The sequence below is a fragment of the Panthera leo genome, chromosome B2, assembly GCF_018350215.1.
Source record: "Panthera leo isolate Ple1 chromosome B2, P.leo_Ple1_pat1.1, whole genome shotgun sequence".
NCBI lineage: Eukaryota > Metazoa > Chordata > Mammalia > Carnivora > Felidae > Panthera > Panthera leo.
Window position 1 is genome coordinate 137,016,165 of NC_056683.1, and position 23,666 is coordinate 137,039,830.

Sequence of the window (23,666 nt, forward strand, 5' to 3'; positions counted from 1 at the left end):
AGAAATAATTTCAGTTAAAAAAAGTATTTGTAGACAGGTCAAAAAACATGAACATGAGGCTATTGCACACTACCTTGTCGGAAATGAATTGCTAATGGGAAGTGTGGCATTTCCTTTACTGGACCACTAGAATTTTCAGTATTTGTGAATTCCTGGGTCATGGTCTCCTAAGGTGCCTCAAGGCTGCCTTTGCATCCCATACCCCTCATTCCCCAAGCAAATGCAGGTGCAGAATAAATGTTATTTCTTTGCTTATCAGACTATACACTCAAGTAGTCAAAGCCAATAGGCCTTAAACATAAGCTGACTGGTGCAAATTGCCAACCACATGGCATTTTACATCCAGTCAGAGATGTTGACACCTTTGCTGTGCTCAGGCAGCAGAAGAGGGTGGGGAGTGTCACCCTCTTATTCTCTCCTCCTTCAGTCCCAGCAGCGATAAGCACCTTGTTGCTGGAGGCCAGGAGATGCTCAGAAAGACTCTTAATTTCTGGTATTCTCCGGAGTGGTGAGAAACCACCACCCTCAACCATGCTCTCTGCTCCTTACGGGTTCTCTCAGGAAGAAGGTGATGGTATTAAATGAGTAATTGTGTGTCCACATTCTGAGAATCTGGGACTTTGCGTGGATATTAATTTGTCTAGAGAGAGAGAATATGATCTAATATGCTCTAAGACTAAAAAATTGATCTTTGGTAGGCTGACCCACTGACATTACCGTTATCTACCCTTTTTATTTTCCTATGATCCATTTACCTCTCACTTAGAGAGCTTTTAACTCCTCCTCTGGGAAGAAAAAAAAATCGTCCTTAAATATCCTGAAGTATTTTTACTCAAAATTAAAAAAAAAAAAAAGTTTACTTAAAAAAATAATAACTTAGTACTATTCCTTAAAAATAATGTGTCGTGAACTTAAGACAACAAAGCACGTGCTTCTTCGAGTTGTCAAAATCTCTAATATCACTTCGTACTCTCCTCTTCTGCCGCCCTATTCTGACGTCTTTAAAAAACAGCTTCTAGAGCTGGGTGGCTCAGTCGGTTGAGCCAACATCCGACTTTGGCTCAGCTCAGGTCAGGATCTCACGGTTCTGGAGTTCCAGTCCCTCTTCGGGTGAGCATGACTCCTGTTTCACGTGAGCTTGAGCCCTGCATCCGGTGAACAGGAGCCAGGCTTGAGCCCTGCTTCTCTCTCTCTCTCTCTCTCTCTCTCTCTCTCTCTCTGCCACTGGCTCAACTTGGGCCCTCTATCTCCCTCTCAAAAACAAAACAAAGAAAAAAAACAAAAACAAAATAACAGCTTCCACCGGATTTTTCCCAGCTCTATCACTTTTTCCTATTGTGTGAAGAAAATGGGGGATAAGAGTGACTTTATAGTAAAGGGACTTCTAAGGCTGTCCCGCATTCCCGCTTGGAATCCATACAGTGATTTGTTATTGTACCTCTCTTACAGAGCTTACCTCTGCTCCTGAAACCACATAAGCCCCGTGACCAGTTCTTTTCTGAATTCATCACAGGGCATGGCAAATATTTTCACCTTTTCACCTTTGGAAAAAGAAAAGGGGGGAAGGGGAGGAACAAGAAAAAAAGGTAATTCTTATTATCATCCAAGATTTTTTCAATATTTCCTTTGTTCTGATGCTTTTGTTAGAAGTAATTTTCCTTCCATTCTCTTGCTATATTTTGCTTACTTTGTATTTTTCTGTTTCAACTATAGTTAATTTAGTATTTCTTTTTCTCCTTACCCCTTAGACTTTCTCAACTGGACTTTGTGTTGGAGTCACAAAACATGAATTATTTGAGTGATTATTTTCTTAATTTCTACAAGGAAGATTCATACATAACTGGTGACATTCTAAATGCCTAGGAGGAATGTTAATTTATTATATACAATAGATGCCTTAGGTTATTAAAACTCAATTCTCCCCTGGAACCCTAGTTGAGAAAGACTGAATTTGACCTCACTCAGCATACTGCCTTGCACATAGAAGGTACTCAATAAATGTTTTTTAATAAACAAGTAAGTGAATAACTGTAAACTTCTGTGAGCTTTGAAGTCATATGAAATTTTATTCAATCCATGCTTTAACAAAATTATTTTCTATCAATAAGGTGACTTTGTCTGCTTATCTACTGAAGACAAAAGAAACCTAAATTCTCAAGAGTAAAAACTATAGGTGATGGAAAATTTAACATGAGATTATTCTCACCTTATCAAAATTATAGAATGATTTAGGAAGGACCTTCTTTATTTAGACTATCATAAACATCCAGGTATTTGTGAGTATTAATATTTTGGCCCAAATAAAAAAACTACATTTGGCCCAAATTACAACAACTACATTTATTTATTATGTACTAGATATTGTATTACCACTTTACCTACATTCTCTAATGTAATCATTATGTTAACAATATCAGGTAGGCATTATTACCTCTCTATAAATATGAAAACTAAAGCTCATAGATGTTAAAAACTTGCCCAACGTTAAAAGTAAGTGGAGAGTCAGGATTCTAAACCAAAAATGTCTGTTATTGTGCTTTCCACATTTTGGGACACAGCTATCCCATGGGTGCTTTGGACAAATAAAAGTTCAGGTTTATCTACTATATGACAATGTGGCCTCTTCTGCTTATAGGTGGAGCTTTCTTCTGCATATTGGCAGCATAGAAAGAACTATAGTAACAAAATACAGTGGGTGTTCGGCCATCAGCACTTACAAGAAAGGGGATGGTTCCTTCCTTTCCACTTTTACCTGAATGACAGTAACTTCTTTTCACTGTCTATTCTATAATCCTTTTGAAATCCAATGACAAGGTACAGCTGGACTCTTGTGCTCTTTTTTTCATTCTCATCTGTGTCCAATATGTAAAGGGATTTGGGGCCAAAAAATAAACCCCAATAACCAAAACAAAAAAGGCATTAGCAGAATAGTATTTTACAAACCTCAGAGGATAGGTCCTGTCAAAGTTCAGGGAGAAAGGAAAAGCTTTGTCCTGAGGAAAGTGAGCAGGGACGCTTCTGAAAAGGGTCACCGCAGGTGCTACTGTTGATGTGGAGGCAAAGTACAAGTTCCACGGCATTCCCTTGACTAAGTCAGCCTGAATCCAGCCAGTGGTTCCTGCAATTCATCCATTCCACAAATATGAATTTAGCGTTTTCTGGGTGATGGGAATACAAAGATCTGACCTGTGTTGGCACCTGACAGGTAACCAGGTACTTGGGAGTAAGGATGGGGACAGAGGTTGAGATGACGAGCAACTTACCACAAACCCATGAGTGGAAGGCATTCTAAAAAAAAATGATCCATGTCGATTTAGACCTCTAGTCTTTCTTTTTCTAGTAAATGCCCTCTCATCTCCATATGTAGAACTTAACTTATTAGAATGTATGGTGGATCTGGGTATTAGGGTACTATACCGTGACCTGTTTAGGTCATGGGCCAGAAAAGACTCCTCTGATACTTATTTGTTATGTGATCTTAGAGCAACACTGTTCAATAGAAATGTATTGAGAGCCACATATGTCATTTAAAATGTTCTAGATGCCACACTAAACATTTCTTTTCACAGAATTTTATTTAACCCAGTGTGTCCAATATATCATTATTTCAATAAGTAGTCAAAGTAAAAATTATTAAGGAGATTTTGCTTTTCCTCATACCAAGTCGTCAATATCTGGTGAATATTCTACATTTACAGTAAATCTCAATTTGGATTTGGATGGGCCACATTTCAGTGTTCAATAGCCACACATTGCTACTGCACTGAACAGTACTGATCTAGGCTTTTGATATCAACAATGGATAAAGATGCTGAAGATAAGCAAGACCTGTTCTTATGACTCGAGACCAAAAAGTAAAGAGTTTATATCTACCTATCCTTGCTTAACACTATGTTGTGGACTTTATTTTTTAATTTGACAATACAAATTGCATAGAAGGCCAGTCATATTATTTCATGCATTTTTATATTAAACTTCACGTGAATGAACAAACTCAAAAGTGTGGTGTTAAAAGAGCACCATCTTGTGGCGGTGTGTTGTTTACGTCGTTGAAACAGAATCTGGGGAAAAGGGAACAGTACCAAACAATCTGGGTAAGATTATGAGTTTCAGAAACTACTCGGTGATAGTCAAGGAACTGTCATTATTTCCTCTCATATGCAGTCTTTTTGGCAGGTCCTCAAGATATGTGAACTGGGCATAACAGACTTCTCAGTCAGAGGACTTGGAAGTGCTAAACGCTGGGTGCCACATCAGTGCAACATGAACCTTGGCTAAAGGCAAGCTAGGATTCAGTGCTGATGTGCTATATATATCACAATATCACAATGTGTATATCACAATATATCACAATGTGTGTGTGTGTGTGTGTGTGTGTGTGTGTGTGTATATATATATATCACAATAACCATGAAAATACTACATATTAAAGTGTGTTCATTCTCCCTTTTGTAGCAGACTTACAATAGTCCATTTTTGTGATCATACCAGTCCCAAACCTATTTTGGCCTGAGAGCATGGCTTCCTTCCTTAGGGAATATTCTACACACCTGCAAGGTGGCCTATCATCCTATGTTTGAACCAGTATTGATTTTAGACCATGTAATTACATGTCTAAAAAAGGGTGTGAGAAAAGACTTTTTTTCATCTTTCTCTTGCCCAGTGCTCCTAAAAGGGTTTGCCCACTCCCTATAGTTATCTACGACTACATAACAAATCATCCCCAATTTTACAGGCATAAAACAACAAACATTTCTTACCCCACAGTTTGGGGGGGAGTCAAGAACTTGGGAGAAGTTTAGTACATGATTCAGGTTGCACTCAGCATGTTGGCAGGGACTAAAGTTGTCTGAAGGCTTGATTGGAACTGGAGGACTTGCTTTCAAGAAGACTCAACCTTAACAATTGGCGGGAAGCCTCAGTTCTTCACTTGGGACTTTCCAAAGACCTAAGGGTCTCAGAGTGGGGGCCTTTATGGAAGCTGCTCGCACTTGACCTTCCCCTAGTGAGTGACCTGAGAGAGAGAGAGAGAGAGAGAGAGAGAGAGGTAAAAAAATCACGTCTTTTACAACCTAGTCTCAGAAGTGACATGCCATCTCTTCTGCTGTTTTCTATTAGTCACAGTGACAAAACCTGATCCAGTACAGTAAAGCAAAGGTGCAAATATCAAGAAGCTGGAATCACTGGGGAACATTTTAGGGCTGACTAAAACAGTCCCATCCATTTCACATGAAAATTAACACTTAGTCCTCTCCACAAACTCTCAAAAATCTATTATAGCTTCAGCTGAAAATCCAGAATCTTATTACCTAACTCTGGTCTTGGTGTAGATGAGTCCCCTTAGGCATATTCCTGAAATACAGTACAGTTTTTCTTTTTCAATCTAAGCATCTGTGAACTAAAGGGATAACTTATCTGTCTCCTAAACCCCCAGTACAGAATGGTGACACAGGGAGAGGAATGTCTTCAGTTCATGAAGAAGTCAAAGAGGTCCATTTTTGTTATTTCTATTCAACACTGCACTGGAGATTCTAGCCACGGCAATTAGACAAGAAAAATGAATAGAAATCACCCAGACTATGGAAAAAAAAGAATTAGATCCTTCATCTATTGCTGGTGAGAATTTACAATCATGCAGCCAGCTGTTATGAGAAATAGTTTGGCAGTTCTTTAAAAAAATTAGACACAGGGGGTACCTGAGTGGCTCAGTCGGTTTAGGTGTCTGACTCTTGATTCCAGCTCACGTCAAGATCTCACAGTTTCTGAGATGGAGCCCCCACATCAGGTTCCACACTGACAGCGTGGAACCCACTTGGGATTCTCACTCTCCCCCTCTCTCTCTGCTTCTCCCCTACTTGTGCTCTGTTTCTCAAAAATAAATAAATAAACTTAAAAAAAAAGTCTTAAAAAATTAGATACAGAGTTACCATGTGATTCAGCAATTCCAACCCTAAGTAAACCCAAGGTAATCAAAAACATATGTTCAGAATAAAAACTTATATATAAATGTTCATAGAAGCACTATTCATAATAGCCAAAAAGTGAAAACAACCCAAATGTCTATCAATTGGTGAATGGATAAACAAAATGTGGTATATCCGTATAGTGGAATATTAAACAAAATATAATTATAGCTAATTAAGTAACAAGTTGGGATAAAATAAAATCATAAACATACTCAACCCAAAAGAAAAATAGAAAAATAGAAAAATAGAAAAAATAGAAAATAGAAAAATAGAAATAGAAAAATAGAAAATAGAAATAGAAAAATAGAAAAATATAAACAAAGAACAGATGAGAAAAATAGAAAACAAATATCAAACTGGTAAAATCTAACCATATCATAATCACATTTAAATGAAAATGGTCTAATTATTCCAATTAAAAGGCAGAGATTGATTTCTTAAAAAACTAATACTTGATTATATGATGCCCAGAAGAAACATACTTCAAATACAAAGACAAAAATAAGTTAAAGTAAATGGATAGAAAAGATATACTAGACCAAGACCAACATTAGTTAAAACAACAACAGCAACAAAAATCTGGAGTGCCTATTTAATACTAGACAATGTAGACTCCACAGTAAAGATATTACCAAGGATTTAAAAAGTCATTTTAAAATGAAAAGGGGAGTATACATTTTTTCTTATTTATTTATTTATTTACTTACTTACTTACTTATTTTTGAGAGAGAGAGTGCACAAGCAGGGGAGGGGCAGAGAGAGAGAGAGGGAGGCACAGAATCTGAAGCAGGCTCCAGGTCTGAGTTAGCACAGAGCCTGATGTGGGGCTCAAACCCATGAACCAGGAGATCATGACCTGAGCCGAAGTCGAATGCTCAACCGACTGAGCCACACAGGTGCCCCAGGGAATATTTTTTTTAATTTAATTTATAGATATATATTTTTAATTTAATATATACCTATATTTTCAATATATTCCCAGGTGCCCCAGGGAATATTTTTTTTATGTTTATTTATTTTGAGAGAGAGAAAGAGAGAGTGAATGCTAGCAGGGGAGGGTCAGAGACAGAGGGAGACAATTTCAAGCAATCTCTGCACTATCAGTGCAGAGCCTGGCATGGGGCTTGAACCCATAAGCCTTGAGATCATGACCTGAGCTGAAACCAGGTACCTTAACCTTAACCAACTGAGCCACTCAGGTGCCCCAACAAAGGGAGTATTTTACCAAGAAGGCATACCAATTCTAAGTGTCTATGTAGCTAATCAGAAAGCTGCAAAATACATAAAGAAAAAAAAAAAAAGATAGATTTGCAAAAAGAAATAGACAAATCCACAATTACAATTGGAGATTTCAATACCCATCTCTCAATAATAGTACAAGTAAATAGAAATCAGAAAGGATATATAAAATAGAAAAACACTGATTGACATTTGTAAGACATTACACCAGGGGTGCTTGGGTAGCTCTTGGTTTTGGCTCAGGTCATGATCTCATGGTTTGTGGGTGCAAGCCCTGTGTCAGGCTCCCTGCTGACAGCGCAGAGCCCACTTGGGATCCTCAATCTCTGCTCCAGAGCCTACTTAGGATCCTCTCTCTCTGCTCCTCCCCTGCTCATGTGCGCACATGCTCTCTCTCAAAATAAATACACTTAAAAAAGAAATTAAGGCGTTATACCAAAGAACAGCAAATTTTATCATCTTTTCAAATAGACATGAAACATTTACCTAGACAGAGCATATTCTAGGCCATGTTTGCCAATAAATTAAGGATTCAGGTCAAATAAAGTAACTTTGACCACAATGAAATCAGAAATCAATAAAAGAAAGATATCTAGAAAATTCTAAAATATTGAGAAAGTAAACAGCATACTTTTAAATAACCTGTGGATCAAAAAAATAAAAAAGAAAATTATAATGCATTTATAAATGAACAAAAATAACATGTCCAAATTTGTGATATGTTGCTCAAATAAAACTTAGAGGGAAATTCATAGCTCTAAACACCTGTATAAGAAAAGATCGTATCAATGGCCTTAGCTGCCATCTTAAGAATCTAGCAAATTAAGAGTAAATTAATTACTACTTACAGAAGAAAGTAAACAAAAACAAATGAACAAGAAACAATGATACGGAAAGGAGAGAGAGAAATCTATGAAATAAAAAACTGATTATCTGAGGGGCACTTGGGTGGCTTAGTCAGGTAAGCATCTGACTTTGGCTTAGTCATGATCTCACAATTCGTGAGTGAGAGCCCTGCTTCAAGTGAGTTCGAGTCCCACTTCAGGTGAGCTAGAGCCCTGCCCCAGGCTCCACACACTCTATCTCTGTACCTCATGGTATTCCCTCTCTCTCTCTGCCCCTTACTCATTCCTGTTCTCTTTTTTTCTCAAAAAATTAAAAAAAAAAATTTTTAAACCTGATTATTTGAAAAGATCAATCTAAGTGACAAACCTCTCATTAAACTGATGAGTAAAAGGAATAAGACACAACCAATATCAGCAATGAAAGAAATGGACATCACTACATGTTTTATAAATAGTAAAGGATAATATGGTAATATTGTGACCAATTTATTCCAATAAATTCAGTAAATTAGATTAATAGGAAAATTCCTTGAAAGACATAAATTTCTAAAGCTCATCCAGGAAGAAATGGATAAACTGAATAGTCCTATATCTACTGAAAAAATTATATTTTAAACACCTTCCCATAAAAAAAACAAAAAACACCTACAGACTCAGATTGCTTCCTTGGAGAATTCTAGCAAACAGTAAAAGAAGAAATAGCATGAAATTTGCACAAACACCCAGAAAATTGAAAAGCAGAGAATATATCCCAAAGACATTGTAAGAAAACTACAGCTCAACATCCCTCATGAATATAATGCAAAAAGTATTAATATGTAACAAACTGATTCCAACAATATCTAAAAAGGATAATACACCATGAACAAGTGAAGTTAATTGCAGGAATGCATGGTTGCTTTAACAATTGAAAATCAATCAGTAAAATTCATGTTAAGAAACTCAAAAAGAATAACGATATGAGCATATCAATAGGTGGAGGAAAAACATTTGGCAAAATCCAACATCCAATCTTCCTAAAAACTTTCAACAAATTAGGAATAGAAAGGAACTTCCTCAACTTACTAAGGAAGATCTATAAAAACCCTACAACTAACATCAGTCTGAATGAATGCTTTTCCCCTAACATCTGGAACAAGGTTAAGGATGTCTCCTTTTTTATTTCTATTGAATATTTTACTGGAGGTTTTAGCCAGTATAATATGGCAAGAAAAAGAAATAAAAAACCTATAGATTATAATGGAAGGCTATAGTACAGCCTATATTCAGAAGACAAAATCATCTACATTGCAAATCTAATGGACTCTCAGTTTAACTGAGTTTATCAAGGTTGTAGGCTACAAAATCAACCAACTGCATCTCAATATATTAACAATGAACAACTGAAAACTGAAATTAAAAATACCACTTACAGGGCTCCTGGGTGGCTCAGTCGGTTAAGTGTCTGATTTTTTATTTTGGCTCAGGTCATGATCTCAGTTCATGAAGACTGAGACCTGCTGTCAGTACAGAGCCTGCTTGGGATTCTCTCTCTCTGCTCCTCCCCTGCTCTCTCTCAAAATAAGTAAGTAAACTTAAAAAACAAATACTCATAATAGTATTAAAATATAAAATACTCAGGAATAAATATGACACAAGATGTGAAAGACATACATAATTAAAAGATAAAACACTACTAAGAGAGGTTTTTAAAGATATAAATAGTACTATGTTCAAGGGCTGAAAAACTCAATGTTAAGATGTCAATTCTCTCCTTATCTAACCCAATAGAATAATATTCATTACAACCCCAGTAAAAATTCCATTAGGTATTTTTGTAGAAACTGGCAAGCTAATTATAAAATATATGTAGGAATGCAAAGGACCCTAGAATAGACAACTTAAAAATTAATTTTTTTTGAAAAAGAAAAAAAATAATGTCACTACCTGATTTCAAACTTATTTTAAAGCTAGTTATCAAGGCAGTGTGGATTGGAACTCAAAAGACAAAGCTCAATTAAACAGAAGAGAGTCCTGAAATAGTTCATATTTATGTAAAATGGATTGTTACCAAGATGTAAGGCATTTCAGTAGAGAGAGGATAGTCTTGTCAACAAATGGATACTTACTTTGGTCCATACCTCTTATACCATATTCAAAATTTAACTTCAAGTGGATCATAGACCTGAATGTGAAATTAAAAACTATAAACTTTTAGAAGAAAGTATAGGAGATCTGTATGCTCTTAGGTCTTAGGCAGGTTTTAGATATAACACCGAAAATATGATCCATAAAAGACAAATAATTGATAACTTGGACTTCATCAAAATAAAAACTCTAAAACACAGCTAAGAAAATGAAAGATAAGCTATACCCTGATATAGCACTCCTATCCAGAATATATACCCTCAAATACCATTATTAAAACAAACTCAAGTCATTTGTTTACCAAAGAAAATTTATGGTTAGCAAATAACATGAAAAGATGTTAAACATAATTAGTTATGAGGGAAATGTAAATTAAAACCATGATATACTACTACACCTGTATTACAATGGCTAAAGCTACAAAGACTGATTATACCAAGTATTACTGAGAACATGAAGTAAATGGAACTCCCATACACTGCTGGTGAAGGTAAAATGCTATAGCTACTTTGGAAAGCATTCTGAGATTTTCTTAAAAAGTTAAACATACACTTACTTATATAATCCAAGCATTTCACTATTTAATGAAAGCATACTACCTATCTTACAAAGACTTGTATACTGTTTACAAGATCTTTAATGTTTATTTTTGAGAGACAGAGAGTATGAGCAGGGGAGGGGCAGAGAGAGGGAGACACAGAAACCAAAGCAGGCTCCAGGCTCTGAGCTGTCGTCACACAGCCCGACGCGGGGCTGGAATTCATGAACTGCGAGATGACCTGAGCAGAAGTCGGATGCTTAACCGACTGAGCCACCCAGGGGCCCCAAGATCTTCATTTCTAATAGCAAAAAAACAAGGGGGTGGGGGGTGGTTGGAAGCTAATGTCCATTAAAAGGTGAATGTATGAACAAACTGGTATATCCAACAGGATACTGCTTAGTAAGAAAAATGAATTAACTACTGGTACACACGAAATGGATGAATCTCTAATGTCTGGTGAAATTAGAGTACACACTTTGACTCCATTTATATAAAATGCTAGGAAAGGCAAACTAATCAACATTGACAGATCAGCGATTACCTAGGGACTGACAGGAGGGATTACAAATGTGAAGAGGAGGTGCCTAGTGGCTCAGTTGGTTAAGCATCTGACCTCAGCTCAGGTCATGATCTCAGGACTCATTTCCGACGAGATCGGGCACGTTCAGGATGGTATGACCGTAGACTCTCAGGGTTCATTTTGACCCTTGCCTTGATCAGAGCCTAGAGCCTGCTTCAGATTCTGTCTCCTGTCTCTGCCCCTCCCCTGCTTATGCTCTCTCAAAACATGAACATTAAAAAAAAATGGGCAGAAAGAAATTTGGTTATACTTACATTCACTAATTGTAGTGATGGCTTCATGTGTGTATAGACATATGTCAAATATATGTATATACATACACACACATTTATATACATATATCAAAATGTCAAATTATACTTTGAATGTTGTCTATTTTGTCAATTTTCCTCAATAAAGCTGCTTAAGTCACTGCTAATTTCATTGGAGGCTTTATTTTATTAGAGAAGACACACCCATAAACCCATTTAGGATAAATCCTCTACCTCAGGCTTCTGCAGAGATGGAAGGCAAAGGCCTTGAGGGTCTTTGAAGCTCTATTGAGAATCTGAGGCCCACCCTTAAATCTTTAGGACTTTTTGTCCGAGTTCAAACTCCTATATTTCACCATATCCATAACTGAAACCAAAATATATTCAACTTTAGAATTAAGGAATAAAAAAATATGTATCTTTATCCTGGGCTCTTATTAGAACAAGTGTTCTGAATGCAGTCAAAGATAACATTTTTACTTTACAATGCAGTCTCCTATAGCTTCCTAATTTAGCTGTTTCTAAGATTAAAATGTTTATCAAAATAAAAGGTTCACATTATTTATTAAGCTTATAACAATTTTATTCATAACAGGTACAAAATTTACATTTAGATGTATACGTATACAAAAGAGACCTTTATTTTTTTACTTTGACATAAAAAATACAGACATATTTACATTATGTACAAAAATATTAAAACATACAGACTTCACAAATAGGAAAAAGCAAGATTTCACAAAGGGTACTTTTTTGGGAAATGTACACACTGAAAAAGAGGTTAAAGAAAGATGACAAAACACTTAAATTAACAGACTCCAGAAGTTACTGCAATAGGAATTAATTTGGTAGGGCAAATAAAATGTCTCAAATGCTAATAGATGGTAAACAAGATATCTATTTAAGATTATCCAGGTAAAATTACATGGTCTTCCTTTACCATAAAATTGAATCAATTTTATTTTATCCCTGAATCAGATAGACACTTTTCCTTTTTTCTTAAAATATTTAAATTTTCTGATTTATACTGATAATTTTAAACTTTTTCAAATTAAATTGTAAAATATTTTAAGTTGTATATTGTCTTTACTCAAGGGGAGAAAATCCCACGTACTACATTGATTTCAACACAAAATTGGAAATTACAATACATTTTATTTTTCTTAAATTAAAACCTAACATTTTCTAACTAACCTTCATAATCAGGTACAACTGATTGTTAACAAGAGATCACAATCGTCGTAAATTCTTCTTGCTTGTTTTGGTACCGGGCAGAGGACCTGTTTTATAATTGGCTTTTAGGGGTTTGCCATTTGAACATTCGTTGGTGGTATGATAGTTACACAGACACCTTGTACAATAATCAAACCCACAGCCTTCTCGTTTGCAGATTGCCCGTTGTAAATAGCAATCATATTTCGCAGGTGAATTACAGCGAATACAGGCTTTGAGGCTTTCATTCTCTTTCAAAGTTTTGGCAACCTAGAAAGAAGAAAATCCATAAACAAATTTTAGTTAAGAATTGAATGTAATTTAGTTGGTAAAAACAAGAAGGGCATTTCTGAGGCTTCCTCAAAACATGAATAAAGGACCAATGTCACACATAAGTCAATTCCTGCCTTTAAGGAGCTCACTGTTCAATGAGTGAGATAATATCACTTGTCAACTGGTCCAGTGGCTATTTCCTAATCCTACCTTTAAACATGTTCTTTTATTTCATGAATGCTACTTACATGTCAATGCCTGACTTAAATGTCACCTTTACTGTGAAGTCTTTCTAGTGTTACTGGGAGTTGGTTGCTCTTTCACTTCTAGCTTTTTTAAGGCACCTATCACGTTATATGGCATTTATTTTTATGTAGCCATTTTCCATTCTAGATTACAAGGCTATGAAGGGTACCATGTTTTCTTATCCATGGATTACCTGATAGCAGATGCTCAATAACTGCTGTTTGAATCGTTACATGTTGTATTAGTCATTATGTAACGAACACTTAGAAAATTAAACTTAACTATAATTTATACTTATTGACCAGCATGAAGGCAGTCAACATTTCAAAGATGCACTCTTAGGTGACGTTATGGTTTTTTAAATTAAGCTTGCCAAATTTTCCATGTGTTCAGTAGAACTTACAATACACATTACCCAATGATTTGAAGGTACAATAGGAGGGCTTCAATTTCTGAAAGCTGGCCTTTTCCAGTTTAGTTCTGGTCCGTAGATATAAAAGGCAGCAATTGCAAAATGTAGTATTGAACAAGTTTGGTAAGAAATTTAAAAATCAAGGTTTCCTTAGCATTTCCAAATTAGATCTCAACATCACTGAGTGGTCATAAACAATGTCAAATGGTAGCTATTATTTTTTGCATAGAAAGACATCTCTGTGTACTTTCCTAACTTGATTACTTGAGTTATAAATTGTTTCAGTTTCTAACATTTTTGAGACCAGAATGAAGGGGGACAAAAGATAACATCTCCATTAATAATTCCCTAGTAGTTCTACTTATGCTATAATTAAATTTAAAGTTCTCCATTTCTTACTCTAAATCCTTTTAACAATAAAGGCCCCATAAGTTTCTAGTTTATTGACAAACAAAAAATTACCTCAGAGAATTCATTGTGTCGACTGTAAGTAGAACCTTTCTGATCACCTGGATGGGATAACTTGGTTTGAGCATCTTTTTTGGGGTGAGCCTGGGCTGCTGATTTTTGAACAGAAGCTAAAGCGGTTCTGAACATAACATATTCTCTGGTTGAAGCATGTGGTGAAAACTTAACGTTCTTTTCCTAATTAAAAAAAATATTTTAATAGGACTTAAAAGTATCCTCCTATATTCTTAACATTCAGGCATTTTTATTGTTTGTACATGTAAAAAAAGGGCAAATGAGAATGTAAAAGATTTATCCCTATACCCAATTTACCTGCATATGCTTAAATATAGCCACATACAACTATTCACACAGATAATACTGACAGAAACTGCAAACCAGAAATTGTGAGAAAGCACTAAATACTTAGAGTCTATATAGCATTTAATACATGATGTATTTAATTTTTTTTAATGTTTATTTTTGAGCGAGAGAGCATGCGAGCTAGTGAGCAGGGGAGGGGAAGAGAGAAGGGGAGATACAGAATCTGGAGCAGGCTCTAGGCTCTGAGTTGTCAGCACACAGCCTGATGACTCGGGGCTGGAACTCATGAACCGCGAGATCATGACCTGAGCTAAGGTCAGACACTTGACCGACTGCGCCACCCAGGTACCCCAGATACATGATTTATAAAGTACTGATGCCAAAACAAAAAGTCATTGCTTTTATCATCAATAAATGACAATAGTCATGCTTAAGTATCACTTCAATGTCATGCATGGATTCAAAACAACCTTTTAGATTAGAAAACTTCTCATTAATACTAACCTTATCAATAAAGAAACTGAACTTGGAGAATTTAAGCAATACTTGTCTAAAGTTATACAGCTAGTAAGTAGCAGCACCAAAATTTAGACCCAAGTCTGCCAACTGCTAGGCCTGAAATTTCAATCATGTACAGATATTCTCAGAAACATCTTGAAATTTACCAAGTATTTTGGAAGGCAGATAAATTCTCTTCTGCATTAAGAATGTTCAATATGTTGATAACTGAAAAAATACAAATGGCAATGAAAATTAGCTATATGGTCAACTCTCATTATTAGAGAACTGACCAATTTTCCCTTTTGTACTTTTGGACATTCCATTTCTAGAAAGAATCCAAGAAATAATGGCTTACGTGGAATTCCTTTCCCCTTGTCTTTGAATTTTGCTTAATGAGTTCTAGTGAAAAGCTGAAATGCCTTGTGAATGTAAAGGATTTCCAGATTACCTGTTATCTGTCCTATTTCCCCCATTTATAAAGGTAAAGAGCACGAGCTTTTATATTTTAAGGTAATGTTCTAAGATATTTTTAAAATGAAAACATCAACTGCAAAGACTTACATTAACTCTCTCTATTGCTTTATTGTACAACTGCAATGCTCTCTTATCATCATCTAGGATCTTCTTCCAAGTTGTGCTCACTTTAGACACACTGGAAAAGTAAAAGGTTATAAAGAAAACAAGGCATCACAAAGAGGTAAGAGGAATGAACATACTACAGAAATACTAACAGTGCAAAAAAGAAATTTCTATTAGCAGTGCTTCTCAAACTTGGTTATACATTAGAATTGCCTACAGCACTTAAGATTTAAGGATGTCCCATGCCTAGGCATTTGGGTTTAACTGGCTTAAAATGGGGGTCAGAGTCCTGTTTTTAAAAGCTCCCTATCAAGTCATTCTAAGTACATACATCTAGGCTTAAGAACCATTGCAATCATTCCTTGATACTTCATTTTTTCACAGTATCTGCAAACATCAAATAAGTAGACCCTATTATATATATATGACACTATGTTAGCTATTCGATATCAATAAAAGTTGTAGACAAATTTCAAAGTATTCTAGGACATACTGCTATTAGTAGACATCAATTTCAAAAATCCATTTTTGTTAACAAAGAAGCTGTGATGCCAATTATCCCTCAAGAAGGTAGCCAACTATAAAAATTAATACTTCTATTTTGCTTTAGCTATTTTTCATAAAGACCAGTGATAAGTACCTCTAACAACTTTTCCAAAAATGCCAAAAACACACCTGTTTGAGTGGGATCTAATCCAATAGTCTATATTATAATTATCTTAATGCTGTCACCTCATCCTAACTCATATTTGGTAGAATGAGGAAGGGAAATTTGAGGTTTCTAAGAAAACAGTCACAATCAGATCCACTTGTGGGTTTCCCTATTTTTATCACTGTCAAACCTAGGGGAGCGCTACATTAAAAATGGCCTAAAAACATCAGGAACTATTTCATACTTTCAAGTGTGACAGAACTCATAAAGCCTACTGGACCTATACACCAGAACTAGGCTGTTGTTTTATAGTTAAGTAGGTATGATGTAGCTTAAGTATTAGTAATTTTCAGAAACAAAAATCCCAATTTAACAAAAATAGTTTGCTAACAGTATAAATATGAAATTTGAAATAACTGGATTAAATGCTTACTTTAAAAATCTTCTTTCATCTTAGTGGCATACAAATGGTCAAATACCAGCTATCAGGCAGTCATTACCTCAAACAACGTAAAAGACTTCCCTCTTATGTCTTTGTATGAGCTGGTAGTGCTGAGCCATCTTAACAAAAATGTTCAGTGGATTATACTAACACTCAAAGCAACCATACTTACTTGATTAAGTCCATATCATTGAGCTGTGTTAAAATGTTTGCTAGGAGATGTCTGAGTCCCCTTCGAAAGAGTTCACTGAGAATATCTACATATTCTAGGCCCATTTTCCTTCCAATTATATTCTGCAGTCCAAAATTTCCACTGAATATACATTCTTTCAGTTTCTCCCAATCTATTTTAGGATTTCGTTTGGTATTCTTTTTTAACGTTGAACAAACCATTTTGGCAAAGTGAAGAGCCGGCAGCAAGTTTTTGCTGGGATATTGCTCTGGGCTTTGCATCTGAAGCAGGCAGGACTGTGGACTGTCACTGAAATTTTCCAAGGGAAGGCTACTCTCTTCATGTTCATTGAAGCCACTTTGCTGGGAAAATGAAGTATAGCCACTGTCTTCATAAGGTCCACTGGTCTCTAGTTCTTCGATCTCATTTGAACTATCAAGGATTTGTTGCACATGCTGATTTTCCTTGTTATGAAAGAGCTTGTTTTCGTTTTCAGATTCAAGTTCTACAATCCTGGGGCTCACGATTGGTGACCCAATATCTGATAACCTCACATAGTCTTTAATGCAATCTTTATAAGAACCTTCCAAATATGCAGGAGTACAGGAACCTTGTCTTCCACTATCATCAGGCTTCACTAACTTAAGTCCAGAATGAATATGGTTATAGCTAAAATCACATTTCATTTTGACAGAAAGAGTGGAACTTTCTTCTTTACAACCTACAAAAAACAAAACAAAGCACTTACTAAATGACAAAATTTTCATACATTTGTACATCTTATATTGGGATATACAGAGGTTTAATTACTTTGCATTCTCTCAGCACTATATAGCTGTGAAAGAATCCAAATTTAATTACTGAGATGTGACAATGAATACTACTTAAATCTTTTAGTAAGTACATGTATTTTATTCTTAAAAGCGTACCTCGGAAGACTGCTAAAAGCAGTATAATTGTATAATTGTAATATTTGGCTTTTCGAGTCTGTTATCTGAGTAAAAAATACTGGAAAAGGGGACTATTTAATAAGTATCTGTGCTTATGGAACAAATAAGGAAATGTGATGCATCGAGTGGGGTCTGAAGTCAGGGAAATCCTTATAGTAATCACAAACACTTCTACAATCCCTGAACTTGAAATGGCATTAAAATCAGCTCTGACTTAAGCATAACCCAAACCAATGACAGTAAATATGTTTAAGACCAATGGAGAGGGGAAGTGTGTAAGAATCAAAATAATTTTATATAAGAGTGAAACACTAGCAATTATTATAAGCCTTACAATAATTACTCAAGAAAGAACTAAAGTCAATAAATTTAAATACCCTTAAGTTAAAATCTCCTTGAAGTCCCAGAGCTCTCATCTCTTAAGTTTTATTTGGATCAGTGGTATGGGTGACAGTTTGTCTGCCCTACTGGATAGTGAACTCACGCACAGGGACATCTCCCTTTATCTTGCCTAGTACGTGCTAGAGACTGCAATCTTCAATTATTGAATGAAGATTTCTCATAACTAATTAACCAAAGAGTCAGAAGAATAGTTCAGCTACCAATCAGAAGATCTGGTAAATAAGAGTGACACTATAATTGGTGTAAGACAAGATATAAGAATGTGAGGGTGGTGCATTACTGAACCAGTGTGTGTATTACTGTTCAGCTGTCTTAAATAACTGGAGAAGATAATGTGCTTGTTATTTATAAGTAGCATAAGAGGGAAAAACAACAAGTTATGATACTATCAACAAACTATGCAATTAGCTCAACTAATTGTTCAACTAAGAAATCAGCTAAGCTACAAATGAACAGGCAGCACTTAATATCTTTACATCAGCATTTCTCAATCTCTGCATTACTAACATTTTGGATTGGATAGTTCTGTTGTTGGGGGCTGCCCTCTACATTTTAGGATGTTTAGCAGGCTTTACCCATTTGATGTCATTAGCAGCCTCTACTCCCTGTGGCACAATAAAAAATGTCTCCAATCACCAGTTGCTGACAAATATTGGGTGGGGAGAGGCAGGGGTGTCAAAATGTCTGATTTCTCAGTTGAGAACTACTGCTTTAAAGGATAGCTAGGATTCTGTCAGGCAGTAGAGGCTGGAGAAAGCATTCACTGAAGGTAACCTGAACAAAAGCACAATTCTGGGAAGGAATACAGTAGACTGATTCAGGAACATTACTTAACATTATTGAAGGCTGAGTATATGAATAGTATATGCTTCAAATGTATTCTACACCTACTATTACCCCTGCAAACCAATCATAGGTAGGTAACAATCTATCTTTTAAGTGTATGTACCAGTCAGATTGTTTAGTCTGTACTAAGTACTGGTAATCTGTCCATGTTAAATTTTACAGTTTTTATTTAGAGCAAAACCTTTAAGTACTAAAAGAACACCTGTAGGGAGGTAGTCTCTTGAAATTCCCAATGTTTAACACAGTGAAGGACACACAGTATATACTTCAGAACACCACTAAAACTTGGACTAGCCCTAAAAACTCATTTCAAACTAAGTTCAAGTATACAAAAAGCAAATAAAGAATAAATAACATTTGCTAACACCAACATTAATCATAATGCTAGAGTAAATTATTGAGGGGTTCTCTTTCACCTGGAAGATTAAAATATTCCACTACAGATTGTTTTAATTTTTGCCTGAAGAATGAAGTATGATTTACATATGACCACATTTTATCTGAGGGCAAAGACACCTACAAAGACAAACCTTTTATTTTGTTTAGCTGCCTAAAAGGAAGAGGCCTGAAAAACGTACTTCAGAAACTCTTAATTCTTTTCAAAAGCATTCTTCCTCTGTTCATTTTAGTTAGCAGAGTTGTTACTGAACTATCCCATAGAACCATTCATTCAACACCACTGTTTGAACATGAAGTTCTTTAAAATTTAGAGCTAATGATGATTCACTCATCTTCTAATTGTTTTAAAAATTTTTTTAAGTTTATTTACTTGAGAGAGAAGAGAGAATCCCAAGCAGGCTGCAAGCTATCAGCGCAGAGCCCGATGTAGGGCTACATGGGGCTAAAACGCACAAACTGTGAGATCATGACCTGAGCCAAAACAAAGAGCCAGATGCTCAAGCGACTGAGCCACCCAGGCACTCCAATTGTTTTTAAATGCTTATTTACTTTTGAGACAGCCCAAGTGGGGGAAGGGAAGAGAGAGACAGAGACAGAGAATCCAAAGCAGGCTCTGCGCTGTCAGCACAAAGCTGGACACGGGACTTGAACTCAGGAACCATGAGATCATGATCTAAGCCAAACTCTCAGGCTCAACTGACTGAGCCACCCAGGTACCAAGCATCTTATAGTTGTTTAGAAGTTTACAATTCCAATTTGTTTTCAAACATTCGATCCTCACAACCTTCTGATGTAGGGTGAAGAGGTTATTATCTTAGTTTTACAAATAAGGACAATTGAAGCTCAGCTAAGTAGCTTGCCCACAATTTCACAGGTAGTTAAGAGAGACAGATTACCATTCCTGACTATAAATTTAGTGTTCATTCCATTACCTTATCCTGGAAAGTGAGATAAAATGTGTGTGTGTATATAAAGTATACATATAGGCTCATAGACTTTGGGTTATAATCCAATACTACATTAGGTTATTCCTCAAATTGTTTCAGCTTTCACCACTGTGTAAGTTCATACCCACTTGAAATACTTCCATTATTTTGTTTTTGGAGCATTTCTTACTTTCTGGCACAAGATGCTCCAGGCTCATCTTCTATTTTCCCTGTTCCAGCCATAGAATCACTTGTTTCTCCATGGAACTCTAGTTCCTTTCATTGGTTCCAAAATCTGGATGCTGGTTGTAGGTTTAGTTTTAAAATGTGAAATTATATAATATACTGTAAGGTTGGGAGACTAGAATGGCCTGTACAATTTTAGGGCAGACCGGATCTTACCCATTGTGTAATAAAGAGCACTGAGGGGTTCTGAGTTCAGATATCTGGTTTACATTGTCAAAAGACTGGCGGCTGTAGAGAATGGACTGTAGGAAGGTACAAGCGGAAAGAGGAAAGCTAGTTAGAAGTGTAGATCACAGGAGTCCAGGCAGTTTGGGTAACTGATACTGGGATGACTGCAGTGGAAATGAAGATAATTGGGTGGATGTGAGATGTATTTAGGAGAATAAAGTCAACAGAAATTGTGGATGCTTTGGATGTGAATGAAGGAAAGTGGAGTAAAAAAGTACCCTGGGGTTTAAGTCTTGAGCATCTAAGCTATAAAGTATCATTTGCTGAATTGGTGAAAAGGGAGGCAGTTAACTTCTAAAGCCTCTGTATTCTCATCTATAAAATGGGGTTAAGAATGCAAAACTGGACTACATGTATGGCAGAGTCCCATCACATATGGTATTCTTACCACATTTTTAAGCCAAATCCCTTTGTAATCCTTTTATTGCAAATCATGAATGTTTTAAAAGTAGCAAAATACGTTCCACACTATGTATTACAGATTACATACTTTTCCTAGGAATCAGATCCATCTTCAAGTAAAAATACTTGCTCAGCCTTGACTAGATTTGTGACATTTCATTTTTTTCTAAAATGGAGGTACTAATATCTGCCTCATGTCGTTGAAGACTCAATATACTGCATTTTTTAAACATCATTTACTCACTCACTGTCCAATCGTGCAAAGGTGGTATTGTAGTTAACTGTACAAAGTTTGACCTTCCGTTTTAACTTTCTAAGGCAGAAGTGACACGCCATACGAAAATACCATAAATAGGCTACAATGCTTAAAAAGTTTTACAACTGGGGCGCCTGGGTGGCGCAGTCGGTTAAGCGTCCGACTTCAGCCAGGTCACGATGTCGCGGTCTGTGAGTTCGAGCCCCGCGTCAGGCTCTGGGCTGACGGCTCGGACCCTGGAGCCTGTTTCCGATTCTGTGTCTCCCTCTCTCTCTGCCCCTCCCCCGTTCATGCTCTGTCTCTCTCTGTCCCCCCCCAAAAAAAAAAAAAACAAAAAAAAACGGTGAAAAAGTTTTACAACTATCCCAACGTTAAATGATTAAGTTCTACAATCCCAGTACCTAGAAAATAATCACACGTGCGCGATGTTAAGCATGGCTATTCCTTAAGAATCTGAGACCCCCAAGGCTTGCAGCCACAAACGGGGAATCAGCCGTAATGTCTGAAAGAAAATTTTAGAAAAGCCTGCCTTCAAAAATACTTGGCTGCATTAAATTTTTAATCTCATTTTCTCAAATCTGTAAACAGGAGATCAAACTCTTGGAGACGGCAAATATTCTGAGGAGCCAAGTGATAATACCAGGCAAACTGGAAGTAATAAAAAAACGCTTCTTAAAGCCATCAAGCTTCAGAAGTTCACAGGGAGACGGAGGAGGGAGGATCTTCTAGAAATAGACCTAACCCTGTTAAAAGCCAGGTATTATTTTTTCTTCCAGTCTTCTAAGTTCCTTTTCTAATGAAAGCGGCATCTTGCAGGGATTGCCCAATCCCACAAAGTCGAACCAATTAAAAAAAAAAAAAAATTGGGGGTGATTTCTGAGGCAAAAATAAATGCCTTTGGATCTCTTTTCAGATAGCCACAAAGAGGGTAAAAATAACCGTTCGAGGGCCTTCCACTCTATCCGAATTTTGGAATCAAGGGCTATCCAGGGCTTCAGGAGCGCAGGAAAAAAAAAAGAAAAAATAACCAATTCTCCATTTCTCAGGTAATCAGGTACCGGAGGGCAAATTCACGGTTTTGCAGTGAAAAGTGCTTCCCGCCCCCCCTCCCGCCCGGACCCCAGCCAGGCCTGGGGAACGGGTTACCGGGCAGAGGGGAAAAGCCGAGACAAAAAGAAAAAGGTTTTGTTCGGACGTCCCGGTACAGCCCGGCCCGGCGAGGGGGTCCCTCCGTTTGGCGGGAGCGGGCAGGGGGGAAGCCCAGGCGAAGCCCTGGGGGGTCGGGGAGGTGGCCCCTCAGGGCGCGGGCCGTGCGGAGGCGGGAGATAAGCCAGCAGGATCTCCCGCGCCCGCCAGCAAGGGTGAGGCGGCGAAAATCCGGGGCACTGGACTGCGGCCCCCAGGCTGCGGGCTGAATACGGAAAAGGGGCGCAGGAAGTGGGGCTGAGGCGCCCGGCCAGACCCCGGGGGCCGCCGGCTCGCGAGCCCTGTCAGAGCCCCCGGGCCCCGGGGTGGGGGAGGGGAGGGGCATTTGGCGCCTCTTCATGCCGGGTGGGGACGAGGATAGGTAGATCCTGCAAGGGGAGAAGGGCGCCCTCAAAGGCCGAGACCTTCACCTCCCTGGGCGCTGGCGTCCAGGAAGGCGGGACCCGGGCCCGCCACCCGCCTCGGCACATCTGGCCTCCCCTCCCCGAGCCCCAGGCTTCTTTCCCCGGGGCCGCAGGAACCGCCGCGGCCGCCCGCCCCGGCGTGAGGCGCACGCCCGGACTCGGGAGGGTGTCGGGTTCGGAAGCAGCCGCCCCCTAACCCCGCATACCCTTCCTGGAAGGCGGGCTCCCGCACCCTCTCCTCACACTCACTGTCTGAGGGCCGAGGGCGCCCGGCGGCTGTCAGGTCGCTGTAGCTGCAGCGGCAGGAGCTGGAGGGGGGCCGTGGAGAGCAGCGGCAGGGGCGCTGGCTCATGCCAGTGGAAGTCGGGGGCCTGCCTCAGGTGAGGGAACAGCTGCCGCAGGAGGGGACCAGGCCGTCCGCTTCACAGAGCTGTAGCTCCTAAAAGGCGCCAGCTGGTACTTTTAAAATCTTTGAATTTGGTGCCCAAATCCGTACGGCCCAATGGGGTGCGTTGCTCGCACGCGCGCTCCAATAGGAAGGCGGTGGGAGGGGGCGCCCTCACCCACGCCCAATTAGAGGCGGCAGAGGCGG

At 37.8% G+C, this 23,666-nt stretch overlaps 1 protein-coding gene across 5 annotated transcripts; it reads right to left on the minus strand.

Moving 5' to 3' along the window:
• Window positions 1-1,436: 1,436 nt before the first annotated feature.
• Window positions 1,437-23,503, minus strand: FBXO5 (F-box protein 5). 5 transcript variants are annotated; one of them, XR_006202901.1, is made up of 9 exons: window positions 23,324-23,503; window positions 16,810-17,530; window positions 15,526-15,616; window positions 14,155-14,337; window positions 12,744-13,031; window positions 10,159-10,214; window positions 4,761-5,014; window positions 2,944-3,118; window positions 1,437-1,541 (listed from the first exon to the last, which is right to left on the minus strand). XR_006202901.1 is itself a non-coding variant. In XM_042940098.1 (6 exons), exons 1-5 carry the CDS (start codon window positions 23,424-23,426, stop codon window positions 12,780-12,782), a joined length of 1,350 nt encoding a protein of 449 aa, XP_042796032.1. In that variant the 5' UTR covers window positions 23,427-23,503; the 3' UTR covers window positions 11,898-11,916; window positions 12,744-12,779. The 5 variants fall into 5 exon arrangements, 2 of the variants coding, with proteins under 2 accessions (XP_042796032.1, XP_042796033.1); XR_006202903.1 differs by lacking the exon at window positions 14,155-14,337; XR_006202902.1 differs by lacking the exon at window positions 10,159-10,214 and having other exon boundaries at window positions 1,438-1,541.
• Window positions 23,504-23,666: the final 163 nt, after the last annotated feature.